The sequence below is a fragment of the Arachis hypogaea genome, chromosome 18 (assembly GCF_003086295.3).
Source record: "Arachis hypogaea cultivar Tifrunner chromosome 18, arahy.Tifrunner.gnm2.J5K5, whole genome shotgun sequence".
Lineage (NCBI taxonomy): Eukaryota > Viridiplantae > Streptophyta > Magnoliopsida > Fabales > Fabaceae > Arachis > Arachis hypogaea.
In genome coordinates, this window is record NC_092053.1 from 117,328,468 (window position 1) to 117,345,674 (window position 17,207).

The 17,207-nt window shown below is 33.7% G+C and overlaps 1 protein-coding gene across 1 annotated transcript; it reads right to left on the reverse strand.

Moving 5' to 3' along the window:
* Window positions 1–205: 205 nt before the first annotated feature.
* On the reverse strand, window positions 206–3,308 carry LOC112772721 (MLP-like protein 43). Its single transcript, XM_025817719.2, has 2 exons — window positions 3,008–3,308; window positions 206–772 (listed from the first exon to the last, which is right to left on the reverse strand). Exons 1-2 carry the CDS (start codon window positions 3,195–3,197, stop codon window positions 495–497), a joined length of 468 nt encoding a protein of 155 aa, XP_025673504.1. The 5' UTR covers window positions 3,198–3,308; the 3' UTR covers window positions 206–494.
* Between the last annotated feature and the right edge of the window lie 13,899 nt (window positions 3,309–17,207).

Sequence of the window (17,207 nt, forward strand, 5' to 3'; positions counted from 1 at the left end):
GCTATTTTTATTTGAGTAGTTGTCTAATAATTTTACCAAAATAGAAAGCATGTGAATATCCAATTTTTATTTATAATACAATTACATAAGCTTTTTTCCACATACACGTACATAAGTGTAATGAATAAGCAAAGAAATATCATCAACAATAATATATGAGGAGTGTTAGGGGCAGCACTTTTGTTAAATTCTGGCTAGTACATAATTATCAAAAAGAAATTAAATGATTTTATACCATTAGATACAATCTCACACCATTAAAAATATCATTAATAATTAATTGATGGCTAAAAACCACAAAATTTGCTGATCCTTAGACTTTCTCATAAACGTATCCAAGTCGATTATTATTAATCCATTCAAACAAAGGATAGCAGACGATGCAAACATTCATCCATATTATTCTTCATGACTAAATTCATGCAGTTTACTTAGATAAGTACACACTTTATTAACTTAATTCTTAAACACCTTCTTTGCTTAATTAATGTAGCTTATGCCTCGAGAAGATGGGCATCCAGTTCTTTAGCACATTTGTCAAAGTATTCCATGTAGCCATATGGAGCTTCAACATCATCATTCACCTTCTCATATTCAACTGTCCATTTAGTCGAAGTAGAAGTAGCTCCATCATTGTTCTCAATCACTTGAAAGATAAGCTTAAGGGACTTATAGTGTTGATCGATATCTCCATCAAAGAATTTGTATACGACTGTCTTGTTCTGCTCATCAATGCTTTCAATAGTCTCTTTGCATGTAGTTACTTTACCATCTAATATTATAGTGAAGCATTAACAAATTTAAGTAAAAAAGAAAGATATATATAAGATTAAATATAATTTTACTCTTGATAAACAGGTCAATGTCTATAAAATATTGGGAAAATAAACTATTTGCATGTGAACCCAAATTTTATCGCCATATCTTTACACCCATTTATTTTCTCTCTTGTGGTAATTTCTCTTCACTTTTTGTTTTCCTTTTCAATTCATGATGTTCTTCATTTCATAACATCTTCTCCCCACATATATTATTATTATTATTATTATTATTATTATTATTATTATTATTATTATTATTATTATTATTATTGTACTATTTTGTTTTTTCTTCTTTTTTTTAGCATAACATGTCAATTTTATTATAAAAAAAAGTTTTATTTTTTTGTTTTTCAAGTTATTACATTTGTTTTCAAAGATTTGCATATTTTTTTTTTGTAAGTTACTACCAGCTTTTTTCTGAATATATGTAAATTTTTAGATGAAATATGAGTGTAAAAATAGTATAAGATCCTAAAAATGTTTGCTTCCATTTTGGTCCTACCTTCCTATAATTTTTTATGCTTATTATATATAAGTAATAACAACAAAAAAGAATACGCGTTTGTCTTAAAATTATTGAAAAGTATGTTAATTTTTTTTGTAATTAATTAATTATAATTATAACTAAATCTCTTTCTAGTCTCTATCAATATCGTCATTCAACACAATCTAATGAACCGAGAAAAAAAAAAACTAATTTGTATTTGAAAAGAAGCTATATACCAACAAAGAAATTAGAGCAAAACTAAACTGACTCATATATTTATTGGGATCAAAAACGTTTTTAAGTAAACAAAAGAATTATGAAAATAGTAATGTTAGAGAACTAATTTTTTTTAGTGAATATTAGTTAATTTTTTTAAAGTTATTTTATATATTTTAAATTTTTTATCTTAGATTATAAATACTTAACTTTAAATATTAAATTATATATCTAAATCCTAAATTTTCAAAAAAAAAAATAGAATTAACAAAAAATTAACTAATATATATTAACTAACTAAAAATTAGTTTTTTACTATATTTTGGCTTCATAAATATATTGATTAAATTTCAAATAATTGTTTGAAAAAATGATAAATAAGTCCTTAACCTTTTGGCCAGAAGACATTTATATTCTTGAGAATTTGAAAATACATTTAAGTTCTGACTTTCTCAAAATTTGGACATATTGATCCCTGAATCTAATTTGTCTCATTTAAAAACTCTTCACGTGTGCATCCGTATAACGGCCAGGCCAGTACAACGGAAGTCATGTTTGATTTTTTCGTTAAATCTGTTAAACCCAAGTGAATAGAAGGATCTATGTGTCCAAATTTTAAGAAAATCAATGACTTAAATATATTTTCAAATCGTTAGAGATTTAAATATGAAACCAAAAGGTTAAAAATCTATTTGTCTATTTTTTTGATAACTTGACCATAGTAATAAAATTTAGAAATAGTTGCACATCACATATACATATGAATTTTACACATGTTTTGAGCAAAACTTCATTCGGAGAAAGTACCCCCACTAACCTATTCTAAGGTGCACGCATCATATATATAGTTCTGTTGGTTGATAATCAAGATCAATAAGAACAGAAGAAAAATAGATGTATTAATTAATCCAAATAAAAAAAAGACAATTATATAATCATCTTCTATACTTAAAATTATATTAATTATTTTATTAAAAAAATCTAGGAAGTCACCACTTTTATTAAAATTTGGCTAGTATTTAACTATTAAAAAAAAGAATAATTCCATACCATTAAATATAACGGAAATCTTTGATAACCAAATAAAATTAGTCAAAAACAGTCATAACTTGCCTTATTTACAATTCATTAATTGTTGCGACAATTAATGAATGCTAAATAAAGCAAGTTCTGTCTGTTTTTTTTTTGTCTCCCTAGCATTATCCTAAATATAATCGCACACTATTAAAAATATTAATAATGACTAATTAATGAGTATAAATTATAAAATCTATTGACTTCTAACACTTCTCTTTTATTAATACTATATGACATAATTATTTTAATAACTAAATTTAATTAAATTAGTTTAATAATTTATTAACACAATAAAAATTAATTAAAAAAAACACATAAAAGAATAAAATAGGCTTCGTAGCTATAAAAATAACTCATTCTCTAAAGTTTCTTTTACAGTATGTGATAGCATCAAGTGTGCTATTACCTATGACATAAGTCCAGTGTTTGACGGAACCACCGACGCTGTGCCAGTCATCACCTTCATGCAGCTTGGTGGCATGCACTCTTTCACAGACGTTTTGAACATGATGGAGTTTCTTTGTCGCGAGGTCAAAGAACTTTGAAGCAGGTGTGTGGACTGGAATTTCAGTGCTAAGCTTACCAGTTAGTGCCATCTCTTAATTAAAAAGGAAACAACTAATATGAAGTAGGAACAAATTAATACTAGACCAGAGATGCAAGGGAAATAGCCTTACGAAGACTTTATATAGAAATACAAGCCTCCTACTATTTTGTCAAGTAGCTCCCCACAATTAATAATATTGCTTTTCTCTATCACTAAAAGTAGTAAAATTACAAAATAAAATGTTTTTTATTAAAAATATAAAAAATTTAAAATTTTAATATATTTGTTAAAAAATTAAAAATTTTTACTAATAATAATTTTATTATATACTCTTAAAATATATGTTAACTAAATTTTAAATAATAAATTTCATCACAAAATAATTAAATTTTTTTATTCAGAATTTTTTACTTCGACAAATTAAAAATTAATTTATTTTAAATTTAAATTTTATTTAAAAATTTATTATCAATTAATTATTTCATGCATAAAATAAATTCAAATCCCACCTCCTAAAGAATTAGTTGACTTCTTATATAATTAACTTAAAAGTTGAAACTAATATTTAAAACACACAATTGTATATATCGAATTTCTCAAATTGTATTTTTTTTTTATCATGAGTACATTAAACGGTTGATTGTTTTTGAAAAATTCTAGGGGCATCAATTTTTAATAATTTTAGCTATTATTCGACTATAACAAATATTAAATTATCATTTATGTATATAAATTTAAAAAATATGAATGTAAATAATATTGATTTATGGGTATATATAATTTTAATAAATATAAGTATAAATTATATATTTTTTGTGTGTAAATATATGTAAATATAGATACAAATTATTGTTATCAAGTGTTGGACTAAAATTATGTATATAAATTTTAAAAAAAGTAAATACAAATTATATTGATTTATATGTGCAAACTTTAATAAATATATGTTTGAATTATATATTTTTTATGTGTAAACACATGTAAATATTTGGCAAATTATTGCTGACTAAGTGATGACAAAAAATAATAAATTTTGATGATTACGTAAGATTGCTCATTGTTTTTTGAAAAATTCTTAGGATCCAGTAGTTTTTAGTAATTTTAATTATTATTTGACTGGTATAAATACTGAATTATCTTTAACAATCTATTTTACTAATTCATATGTATAAATTCTGAAAAATATGAAAATGCAAATTGCAATAACTTATATATATGCCAACTGTGATAATGATAAATACAAATTATAATATAAACTTCTTGTATGTAAATCCTTGTAAATTTGAGTAAAAATTATTACTGATCAAATATTGACAAAAAATAATAATAGTTGTTCATCATATAACATTATTCACTTATTAATTTTAGGGATAAGTACTTTTTTCGTTCTCAAGGTCTGGGGTCGAAATCAAAATCGTTTTCGACCTTTTTTTTATTAAAATTATCCTAAATGTTTAAAAACGCTTTAAAATCATCATTCTCCGAATTTTCGGACCAAAATACCCTCATCATCATCATTCTTCTCTTTACCTTTCTCAGCCCACCACCTCCACTGCCACCAACATTACCACCATCAACACCACCACCACCACCACCACCACCACCACCACCACCACCACAAACACCACCACCAACACCAACCAATACCAATACCAAGAACATCAAGTAACAACAACAACATAATACCATCAACACCACCATCACCACTATCACAAACACTACAAACCAACACCAACACCAAGAACCCCAAACAACAGCAACAACACAAAACAACACCAAACCAAAAAGCAGAAACAGAAAACAAAAAAACAAGAAAGCAAGAAAGCAGATGCAGATGGCGGAGGCAGAGGCGGTGAGGCGGCGAGGTTGCGAGGCGGAGGCGGAGGCGGCGAGGAACGGCGACGAAGGCGCGGCGGTCTCCCTCTCCTGTGCACACTCTATTCCTGATGGCAATGTGGTGTGGTGCGGCGCGATGGACGGTGGCTGTGGCAAGGCGACGATCCTGAGTAACGCGGCGGTGACTGGCGCGATGGCGGCGATAGGACGCGGCTCCTCCAACGGCGGCGATCCCCTCCCCCCTTTCCCCTTCCCACTCCTCCTCCCCCACACCCCTTCCCGCGTCCTTTCCCCTTTCCCCCACCCCCACCCCGCGTCCTTTCCCCTTTCCCCCCTTCGCCGGCGCTGTCCCCCTCCCCCTTCCCCTTCCCCTCTTCCTTTTCCCTTCTCCCTTTTCCCTTGTCCCCTAGCCCCTCGCCCTTCTCCTTTTCCCTTCCCCCCTCTCCCCTGCCCCCTCCCCTCACAGAAGTAGAAAACAAATTCGCAGATCTGATGCCACCGAGCAACGCAACTCGCGGACAGCGGCGGAGCTTGAGGCCCTCCCTCCCCTCTCTCCCGGATTCTCTTTTTTCCCACCCCCCTCTCTTTCTCGCCCCCCTCTCTTTCCCCCTCTCCCGATTCTCTTTCTCCCTCAGCCTTTCTTTTTTTTTTTATTTTATTTTATAATTTTTTAATAAAGGGTAATTGGGTAATAAAAAAAATAAATTTGGTAAAAAGGACGATTTTATAACGTTTTATAACGTTGAGGATGATTTTAATAACAAAAAAAGGTCGGGGACGATTTTGATTTCGACCCCAGACCTTGGAGACGAAAAAAGTACTTATCCCTTAATTTTATATTGCACACACTTTCGCTTATCAATAGAAGTAATTTATATCTGACAAATCATTCTTGAAAATTTTTTGTTCCTTTTATGGTGAATTTTTTTTTCTTCCACCATTCATCTACCTTTTTTTTTTTTGGTTATATTTTAATGTAGTGGATAATATCATTCTATTTCCTATTTTCATGCATGAAATGTATAAAACTATCTTAATAATTCTTTTTGTATATATGAATATATAGATGAGCTATAAAGGTAGGGAATCCTATTAAATAGTTTAATTATATCTAGGGGTGTGCATGACCCGATCCGATCCGAAGACCCGGCTCGATTCTGAACACTTTAGGGGCTATTTTGGTGTGATTTCACCGGATTATGGTCTCAAAAAATAGACCCGGTTATTATTCGGGTCGGGTCGGGTTATGGCTCGGGCCACCCGATGGCCCGGTCATCATACACAATTAATATTTTGTGTTGTTAGTGATAGATGATGGCTATTCTTATGTGGAATTTAAGTATTGTAAACCTTAATATTTTATGTTATTAGTTATTATAAGACTATAAGTTAATGTTTTATGTTTAAAATGCATAAGATTTTAGACTAATGCATAATATTGTGTTATTTGTATTAATTTAAATATTTGGTGTTATTAGACAATATTAGTATTGATTATGGTTATACTTTAATTTTAGAGAAGAGTTGGTTCTTGTTATATTTTTCTAAGTGAATTTTACCATGTCAAATAATGGCTGGAGTCTTGGAAATTTGGATATTTTTACATGCTAGCTTATAAGAAGGTATCAAGGTAATGTAATGTTAACGGCCCGGTTTTCGCCTGGTTTTTATCCGGTATAATCGTGGCCTGAAAGTGTATAGGTTTCATCGGGTCTAGGGTCGGGTCTAATAAATAGGCCCGGTATATATTTCGAGTCGGGTCTGGATTACATCAAACCCGGGTTCACCCGACCCATGCACACCCCTAATTATATCTTTGGCATACAAGTTCTGTTTGTTATTTTTTTTTTTAAATTTTTCTAACATATTAATAAAGCCAGCAGCAACTCCTACTTGTATGCATGAACATACCTCCAATTCAAATACATACATAATTGTTCAACTGAGAACTTTTATTTTTCTCTGATTTAGCTTTCATTTTTGTTTAATTTGTGGTCAATAATAATCAAAATGTCAATCGCATTGCGAGTAGGATCAGGCCGGTGCATTCAATAATACAGACAAGTTAATACATATGCCACATTAAATTGGCTTTATATATATTTATAAAGGTTTAATTATTTTATTGGTCTCTATAATTTTGTGAAATTTTTAATTATGTCTCTATATTTTTTTATTTTTAATTAGATTTTTGCACTAATTTTTTTTTTCAATTTGGTCATTTTCAGTAGTAATTGACTTAATTTTATAGGGAACCAACTAAAAACATAATTTGGTACAAAGACTCAAATAAAAAGAAAAAAAAGTGTAGAGACCCAATTAAAAAAAAAATTGGTGCAATGACTCAATTGAATGGAAAAAAAGTACAGAAATCTAATTAAAAATTTTGCAAAATTATAAGGACTAACAAAGTAATTAATCCATTTATAAACTAATAAAATATGAGTAAATAGTCAAATTGGTCCCCGAAAGATAGCCCGATCTCCAAATCAGTCCCCGTAAGAAAAAGTTAATCAATAATGTCCCCGAAAAATTTAAAATTGGTAACGTTAGTCCTTCCATCAAATGTTTGAGTAACGGCGTGAACATCTGCTAACCTGGCCGTTAGTGTGACACCTCAGCGAAACAGTAAACGGCGTTGTTTTTCTTTGCTCCATGTTACAACGCTTGGGTTTCCATCCCTATTTCCTTACATCTCTTTAGTTACATCCTTCTTCTGAAAATAAAAAATCTCTGTAATTTCTTCCTCTTAGTTGTTACCTCCACGAAGATGAAACATTGAACGGCGACTACCAGGCTAGACCGAAGACGACATTGTGCTGGAGTTGTAGGTGACCGGTTTGCGACAACGTTGGTCAACCGAAAAGGCCACTCCATCGCCTTGCGTGAGAGGTAGGTTACCTTTCTTTTGTTATTTTCTAAGATTGATTGTGGTTTTATCTCCTGATGAGTGTGCTTGTATTATCGTTGAAAATCCATTGTTACTGTTTACAATGTTAGGGTTTAGGAGAATGTGTTCAGGCTTAGGGCTTTGGTGATGATCCATGAAAGACCCTGTTTTTCAAGTCTTGAGAACAATGTTTGTGCTCTGTGTAGCTGCATGTGTGTGTTTTAGATTCATTTTGGTAGTTGATGTTGAATCTGCTTTGCCTCTCTATGAAAAAAATTTCCATTAGTTGTGTGTGTTGCTGTTTTGGTTTCAGATGGAAGGTCCCCCTATGACCTTTGTATTTCACCATGGTGGAAAGTTCAAAACAGATGAATCAGGCTATCTGTGTTATGAACAAGATAATACTGAAGTATTAATGGGTGTAGAAGCAGACACTCTAGACGTTTTCTTTGTGAAGGGATACTATAAGGAGCTGGGATATGCTGAGATGAACAATTGCTTGTGGAAAGTGCCTGGAACACTGCTAGATAATGGCTTGAGGAGGCTAGAAAATGACGCTGATCTGTTGGCATTGGTTAAGGATTGCAGGAGGAATCATCACCTCATAAACATCTATTTTGAGCATATAGTGTCCAAGCCACACGTGGTTGACTGCATGAGCGAGGATGGTGATTATGTACTACAGTTGCCAACCATCCCTGAATTCGCAGAGAAAGTGAACAAGGACCACAATGATGCAATGCCCCAACCTTATTGTAAGACAACAAAAAAATTACCTCAGCCAAAAAGAGCTAAAACTCAGCCCACCAAGTTACCCACTCGTCAGCCCACACCTAAGCCTACTCCTCAGCCCACACCTAAGCCCACACCTAAAGCCACACCTGAGCCAACTCCACAACCCACTCCTGAACCCACACCTAAGTCCACTCCTCAGCCCACCCCTCAACCCACACGCACGCCCACACCTAAGCCCAAAACCAAGCCATGGAAAAGCCCATCCAGCAGCCCAAACCTTGGACTAAACCCCAGGCTGCTAAAGTTTCTGACAAGGCTACAGCAGCCGATAAGATCAACAAGAAGGTGAAACCTACAACCAGTACAAGATCTGGAAGGTAAGTTAAGGCAACTCCAGTTGATAATGATAGTGACTCTCATGATTCATATGAGAGTGCTAAAGACAGTTTATATAAGCCTCCAAAAGTTGCAGGAGATTTTATATACAGTAGTGACAGTGACAGTGGAGTTGATGGAGTAGAGTCTTCTAGGGCCAAGAAAGTAGATCACAGAGAGAAGCATAGGCCTGCTGCTGACAAAACAAGGGACAAAGCTATTGACACTGATGACTCCAGCTATGAGGATATCAAATCTGATGAATGCTCTGATGGAGGTATTGTATAATTAATTGTGCATGAGTTATTGCATTTGCTTGTTTCATAGATCTGTGTGAATTAATTTTTTTTGTATTACAGTTTTGTGGTGAATTCATGTAATTTCAAAGTCAGATGAGGAATTTCTGTATGAAGAATCATCAGATGGAGATGACTGAAAGTCAGAAGATTCTGCCCAGGAGTTAGACTCTGAAGACGAAGGGCCAGTTGTCTATCCACATTATAATGACAAGGCCAAATTTGGTGATCTGAAGTTTGAGGTAAGTATGATTTTCAAATCCAAGCAACATTTTATGGCTGCCACTAGAGATTATACTATACAATGGGGTAGGAATATAAGGTTCTTTAAGAATGATAAGATTAAAGTCAGGGCTGTTTGTAAGTGTGAAGACTGTTCATGGGCAGTATATTGTGCACACAACCCCAGTGATGGTTCCTGGCAGATAAAAACACTAGTTGACAATCATACTTGCACAAGAAAGCGAAAAAAACAGAGATGCGACATTGGAATGGACTGAGAATAAGTTATACCCAAAACTTAGGAAGCACCCTAAGATGAAGCATAGGGAGGTGTATGAATGGTTAGTTAGGAAGTGCAACGTGAAGCTGAATAGTTCATGCATTATCAGAGCTCTTAAGGCATCTAGGAAGATAGTTGAAGGGGATGAGATTGCACAATACGGGTTGATATGGGATTATGCACATGAATTGCTAACTACCAACCTAGGTTCAACCGTTCAGGTGGGTGTCATTCCCATTACTGATAATTCGCCTTAGTTTGAGAGATTTTATGTCTATCTAGATGCTTGTAAGAAGGGTTTCAAGGCAGGGTGTAGGCCATTGATAGGGTTAGATGGGACATTCCTGAAAATATTACATGGAGGACAGCTTCTGACTGCATGCGAACAGGATGCAAACAATCACATTTTTGTGATTGCATATGCAATTGTTGATGTTGAGAACAAAGAGAACTGAAAATAGTTTTTGGAGCTGCTCCTCTCAGACCTGGGAGAATATGAGGCAAAAAACTTGTGTTTCATCTCAGATATGCAAAAGGTGAGGACCAATTTGAATCGCGATTTAATTTTTAAGGACATGTCTGATTTAATGATGATTCTTTAGAGGACTAAAATGATGCAAAATCTTTTTGAGTTTGACTGTATGTGCAGGGATTAATACCTGCTGTCAAAGAACTTGTGCCAACAGTTTCACACAGGTTTTGTGTCTGCCATTTGTGGAGAAACTTCTCTAAACAGTGGGGCAGCGTCGAGCTTAAGAACTTGGTGTGGGAGTGTGCAAGATCGAGGACCCCATTTGAGTTCGAAAGGAATATGACTAGAATCAAGAGAATTAATCAACAAGCATGGGAATATTTAGCTAAGTGGCCGAAGGAAGCTTGGACGAAAGCCCATTTCAGTGAAGGGCCAAAGGTAGACAACATATGCAACAACGCTTGTGAATCCTTCAATGCAAAGACCAAGCATGACAGAGGAAAGCCTATTCTGACCCTGGCAGAGGAGGTACGAAGAATGGTTATGAAAAGTATGTCTGACAATAGACTGAAGCTTCTTACTTATCAAGGAATACTTACTCCAGTTCAGCAAAGTAGGCTAGAGTCTCTTATTAAGTTATCCAGAAACTGGGCTCCCTACTAGTCGGGTGATGCCAAAGAGGAAGTGTACGAAGTTCAAGGATGGCCAACTAACATGGTGGTAGATTTGGGTAACCATACTTGCTCCTGCAGGTTTTGGCAGTTGACAGGTTCAATTCATAACTCATTTTTTCTTTTAGAGTCATACCATGTTCCGTACTTCACTGAATGAAATTATTTTTTATGAAATATATAGGAATACCTTGTATGCACGCAATATCGGCCATTCAAGAAAAAAATGATAAGAGGCCTGAGAAGTATTGCCACGAATGGTTGACTATGGAGGCGTACAGAAGAACATACCAATTCAATGTGAATCCCGTCAAAGGACAAGATCTATAGGAGAAAACTGGTTCTCCTGCACCTGTTCCACCTCCAATCAAACCTAAACCAGGTAGACCAACAACAAATAGAAGGAAGGACAAGGCTGAAGGACCCACTGGCACGAAGACAAAGATGAAAAGGAAGTATGCTCCAATTCGGTGCATGTACGGTGGAGACGTGGGCCACAACAAGAGAACTTGCAGCAAGAAAAAGCAAGACGATGCTCAAGAGAAAGCAAGGATAATGAAATTGCAGCTTGCTGTAGTGCCACCACCACAAGCTACACCTGGTTCGGAAGCAGAAAAGGTAGATGACACTTAGCCCATACAGACACTACCTGCAGTAGCACCAGCTGCTCCAGATAAACAGACTGAAATTCCTGTTACTCAGTATGTTCAGCTTCCACTGACACAACAATCACAGACCTCAACCAATGTTACTCAGGTTATCTTCTATTCAATTTTAGATTTAATTAAACATTAGTTACTTGTAGCTGTTCTTATTTGAGACAATGATGATGACTGTTTGATGCAGACTAGAGGTAGAGGAAGGCCTCCAAAACTCCATGTCACCAGGGCCAGGGCAAAGGGAAATGTCTCTCCAAAGTCTGTTGCTCCAGGACCAGTTGCTGTATCTGCTGAAACGATCAAGGGTAGTATCTCCGCAATAGCCAAGAAGCTTGCTAGCTTCATGAAATTTGTTCCAACCCCGGGTTTCAAACCTCCCAGAAAAAAAGACATAGAATGATGCAATTGACTTGAAGACATGAAATATAGGGCAATTAGTATCTGTTATTTTGTCAGTGCCAAATTTTGCCATTTATAAACAATGTGGTGCTTGTTGGAATCTTCAATAGCCCTATTTTTTGTATAGCCCTTTATGGTATATTGGTATTCGACTATCAGCTTCTACCTTTGTGTTATTATCATGTTAAAACAATCTTGTTACTTGAATCTGAGACAATGGAAACTAGTGCACCATTGGTGATGTTATTTTATTCCTAGTTCAGTTAATTTTAATTCTGCTTCTTCTAATTTGCTTACATTATGTTATGATCAACAAAAATGTTGCATGTAGATAACCTTTTAACTAGTAAAGAAACATGAACATACAAGGTTTTCACAACAACAGCAAACTATCAAGGTTCACAACATCCACGTTTTCACAATAACTGCTTTACTTCCCACTAAAGAACATACACATAATCATAAAAACCAAAATCACAACTATTAATCCAAAATACAGTTGCATCCTAAGTGCTCTAACTTCAGCTTCTAAGCTCATCATTCTCCATGATAGGTTATAGTTCAAGACAACAACATCACTCTCCATTTCTGCATGAGTTTTAACATCTCCTAAGTGTTCTAATCCTTCATACTCATCATCCTCAGCCCACCTAAAGTAATTGCAGTGGCTGCCCTTCTGCACAACATTAGGGTACAAAAATGTCAAAATTCCACTCAAAAAATTACAAGCTTCAACAAGACTACATTCATAACTCACCCGGTATCTTGGACAAGCATGGAACAATCTATCTGGATTTTCTTTTGTCCCAGACTTCTTGATCACTGTCTTCAGCCCACAAAAGCACACTTAGTCGGGGTTCTTCCTTTGCCACCGCAGCGACGAGCTCGAAGCATGGCTTCCCTGTGATTGCGACACTTGTCGACTGCGACCCCCACCTATGCTACCCATCGTGCAGTTGCTCAAGAATTTTCGGCCTCTGCAGAATCAATCTAAAGCTGCAACACCAATAGCATTTCAGACGAAGAAGGGATTAGGGTTTATAAATGAAGAAGAATTTTTGGGATTAGGGACTACTTTGACATACATATCGAAACATATCTTGTCACCAGCCACTCTGCGCCTAGCTGGCATGCTGATATGCCACACTGACAGCCACATAAGCAACAGTTAACGGCGTCAATGACGGAATTCACAGAAGGTTGACGGAAGGACTAACGTTACCAATTTTAAATTTTTTGGGGACATTATTGATTAACTTTTTCTTACGGGGACTGATTTGGAGATCGGGCTATCTTTCGCGGACCAATTTGGCTATTTACTCAATAAAATATCATATTCTCTGATCCAATTTAATTAAGCTTACACCATGGGTACTGGATTGTCTTTTAATTTCTTTAGAGGAAGTATAGGGAGCCAATACATGTGCCGTACAATGTATATAATGGGGTTAATTTTAAATTAAAATTAAATTAATATCAGATGTTTATTATTCCTGGTACTCGAATGGTTATTCTAGATAGTATGGATGTATTGTGTTTAATAAATTAGTAGTAAATTATCTGTACGATAACGGATGATTACTTTTTATATTGGACCAAAGATTCAGCCCATTGTACACATTGTAAATTTACTCTATTGGCTCCCTAGCAGAATTCATTTCTTTATTATAAAATCACTTCTACCGAATGAACCAGAAGGAGCAAGACATTTATAACCTTTTATTAGGAGAATACTCAATAAAGACACCTGTTGGCTTTCCTAATCAAACTTGTGCTGCTTGTTGGATTTTGGATTAGGATAGCCGTAAAAGGCCCCTCAAAAATTGATACTCTAATGTGTTAGAAATAATATTTTATATGATGACTTATTGTGCAAGACACGAGGGGATAGTCTAATAATATTTTATATGATGACTTATTGTGCAAGACACGAGGGGATAATCTATAAGGCTATGTTTGGTTGGAAGGAAAGAAATAAAAAAAAATTGAGTTGATTTTTATTTTTTTTTAGATGTGTTTAAATGAAAGAAAAATAAAAAGAAAAAAATATTATAAAAAGATAATTTTACTTTTGTAATATAAAATATATTGAAAAAATGAAAGAGTAATATTGGAAGTGATGTGATAAAATAAATTCTCCCTCCCTTTTCTTTCTAATATTGGAAAGAAAAAAAATTAGTAAGTCCCACTAATTTTTTTTATCTTTTTTCTTTTTTCTCTAATTTCTCTTCACAACCAAACAATAAAAAATAATTATTTTCTTTCCTCTTTTTTTTTTTTCCTTTTCTTTCTTTCTATTTTCTCTTCAAACAAACATATCCTAATGAGATTGGCTGAGGTAAAAAAGATTTCATCCTAATAAATTAATGGCATTGTTGCATTGGTAAGTACCCGCCCCATCTCAATGACGTGGCGATATTTTCGTTCATGTATATATGGATATTGTTAGTCTTGACAATCTTGAAACAAGTAGTTAGATAGTTAGTTGCAATTACTCACAATAAATACATGTATAAGCAGTTCAGTTTGAAACACAATATTCAATAAAGTTTTTACAATTCTATTACTGTCAATTCATAAGTCTCAATTCTCTTTCATCTTCTTTCTTCTACAAGATATCTTAGAAGTTAAGAATTCTTCAAGAACTCAATTGTTTTGAGTTCTTTTATTCTCTTCTACAAACATTTATATATATGACAAACGATGAACTACATGAGAGGCTAAAATGCCAAAAAAGGAAAGAGTCAAACATTCTTTGCTATTATCTGATTGTAGCATCTTAATAGAACAATCTGTTTAGTTTTCTATAAAGGTTTTGTAATACTTGAAAGCTTGAAAAATTTGTGATTTATTCACTAATAAATACAAATATATCTAGAGAAAATATCAATAATAAATGTAACATAATAACGAAACGATACGTTGAGTAACCACAAATTTACTGGCGAAAAAATAAAAAAATCTGCTGGTACTATGTTTACTGACAAATTTTTGATCGGATTAAATCCGATGGTATAAACCTCACCAATAAATGTGTACTGTCAGATTTTGATGTCGATTTAGCGTCAGAATATGATGGTACATGGGCAAAAAATCCGAGTAACGTTACCAGCAAAAATAAATCCGACGGTGACGTTGGCGCCATAAAATGAGCCTTCGCACCACTTAATCATTGGACAAATCCGACGGTAAATTTGACAGAAATGGTATTTCATTTATTTTTTTTAAATATGAATGGTTGTTACCGTTGGAATTTTTCATCGATAAATCCGCTGTAGCGTAAATATTTTATTTTTATTTTTTTTCCAATCTATGATGTACTCTAATAGTTAATAATTGATATTCAACTCTCACTTAACATTGAATAAATTAGTATTTATCTGAAAATATTGATTTATATATGATGTAAAATATCAAATATACAGAATGTAAACATGAAACGAAAGTTTAATAATGAAATATATAAGATAGAACTATGTTGACATTAATCTTATTTAAGATTAATCATCTTCTTCCTCTGGTTCTAGACTAACTATTTAGGGGGGCGGTGTTTAATAATTTACTAAAAATATTTTATATTACTATTTCTATTGATAAAATTAAAAAAATTAAATATATAATCTCAATCAAAGTAAGAAAATAATATATAAAAGTTACCACTTACAATTCTGTATTATGAAAAGGCTATTCGACGTTTTTTTCTATTTTCAAAACCATCTATAATTGAATTTGTTTCGAAAATAGCTGCTAATTCTTTTTCTATATAGATGACCAAATTGTCTGCAAGAAATTCATCAGCCATCTTACTTCGGAGTCTTGTCTTAACAATTTTCATTGTTGAAAAAGCTCTTTCTGTTGTTGTTGTAGACACTAGTAGAGTCAAAACAAGACGTATTAATCTATCAATCATGTGATAAGTTCTTGATTTTCCCATTTCTTACAACTTGTTGCACAATTCAGAAAGTGTACCAATGCCTTTCAAATGATTTGGTATATCATACTGATAATGTTGCAACTGAGATTTCAGAATATTTAGCTCATTAGAAGGAAAGTCAAGGGGATAAAACTTCTCTGCTAACCTGCTAATTTCTTTAATATTAAATGATTTGAAATTGTCCTTAGGATCCAAAGCACAACTCAAAGTCAAAAGCTCTATTATTTTCTCATTAAATCTACTATTCAACTCTTGTATTTGAGAATCAATTGTTGCCAAGAATACATCTATTCGATAATGATGCTCAACTGTCACACTTGGTTGACGAGATCGACCTCTTCCAATTGTGCACTCATATTGTGCACTCATATTAGGCTAGATAACCAACAGATGAGACTCATCAGCCACTAGGACAGGCATGCATCATATGCATTATGTGTGATTTATCTGGATGGCCTAATTAACTGCATCATTATTTGCTAATTGCCTAATTATCTTATCTGCTTCCTACTTGTGTATTTCTTTGTTTGATATACTTGTGTTTGCATCTCGATTACTGTTGGCAGTTAGGAGGTTTGCAGGACTTGGAATGGGGATTTGTAGTTAGACTGGAGACCCCTTGTTAGTTACCTGTGTTTGATTCTTATGGTCTAGACTTGTTTATACGCTTTGATTATAATCTGGAAGTTCTAGGATTGCCTTCGGCTTTCCCAGGACATTACATGTTAGATATTTAGGCACTGTTACTATGCTGAGAACCTCCGGTTCTCACCATGTGAATTTTGTAATTTTCAGATGCAGGATGTGAGGCTCCTCGCTGAGGCATGCTGGAGACTTCCTTTTGGCGGAGATCCTTAGTATCTTGGGTTTTTATTTTGGTTATTATATACCTGTTTAGATACTATATTCTTCACTGTATATGTATTTTGTATTTACTCTTCTTAGAGGTTATTTTGGAGAAGCAAGTTTTGTATTTTGTCTTTTGGGGTTATTTAGGTAATTCAGAAAGTGTACCAATTCCTTTCAAATGATTTGGTATATCATACTGATAATGTTGCAACTGAGATTTCAAAATATTTAGCTCATTAGAAGGAAAGTCAAGGGGATAAAACTTCTCTGCTAATTTCTTCAATATTAAATGATTTGAAATTGTCCTTAGGATCCAAAGCACAACTCAAAGTCAAAAGCTCTATTATTTTCTCATTAAATCTACTATTCAACTCTTGTATTTGAGAGGCAATTGTTGCCAAGAATACATCTATTCGATAATGATGCTCAACTGTCACACTT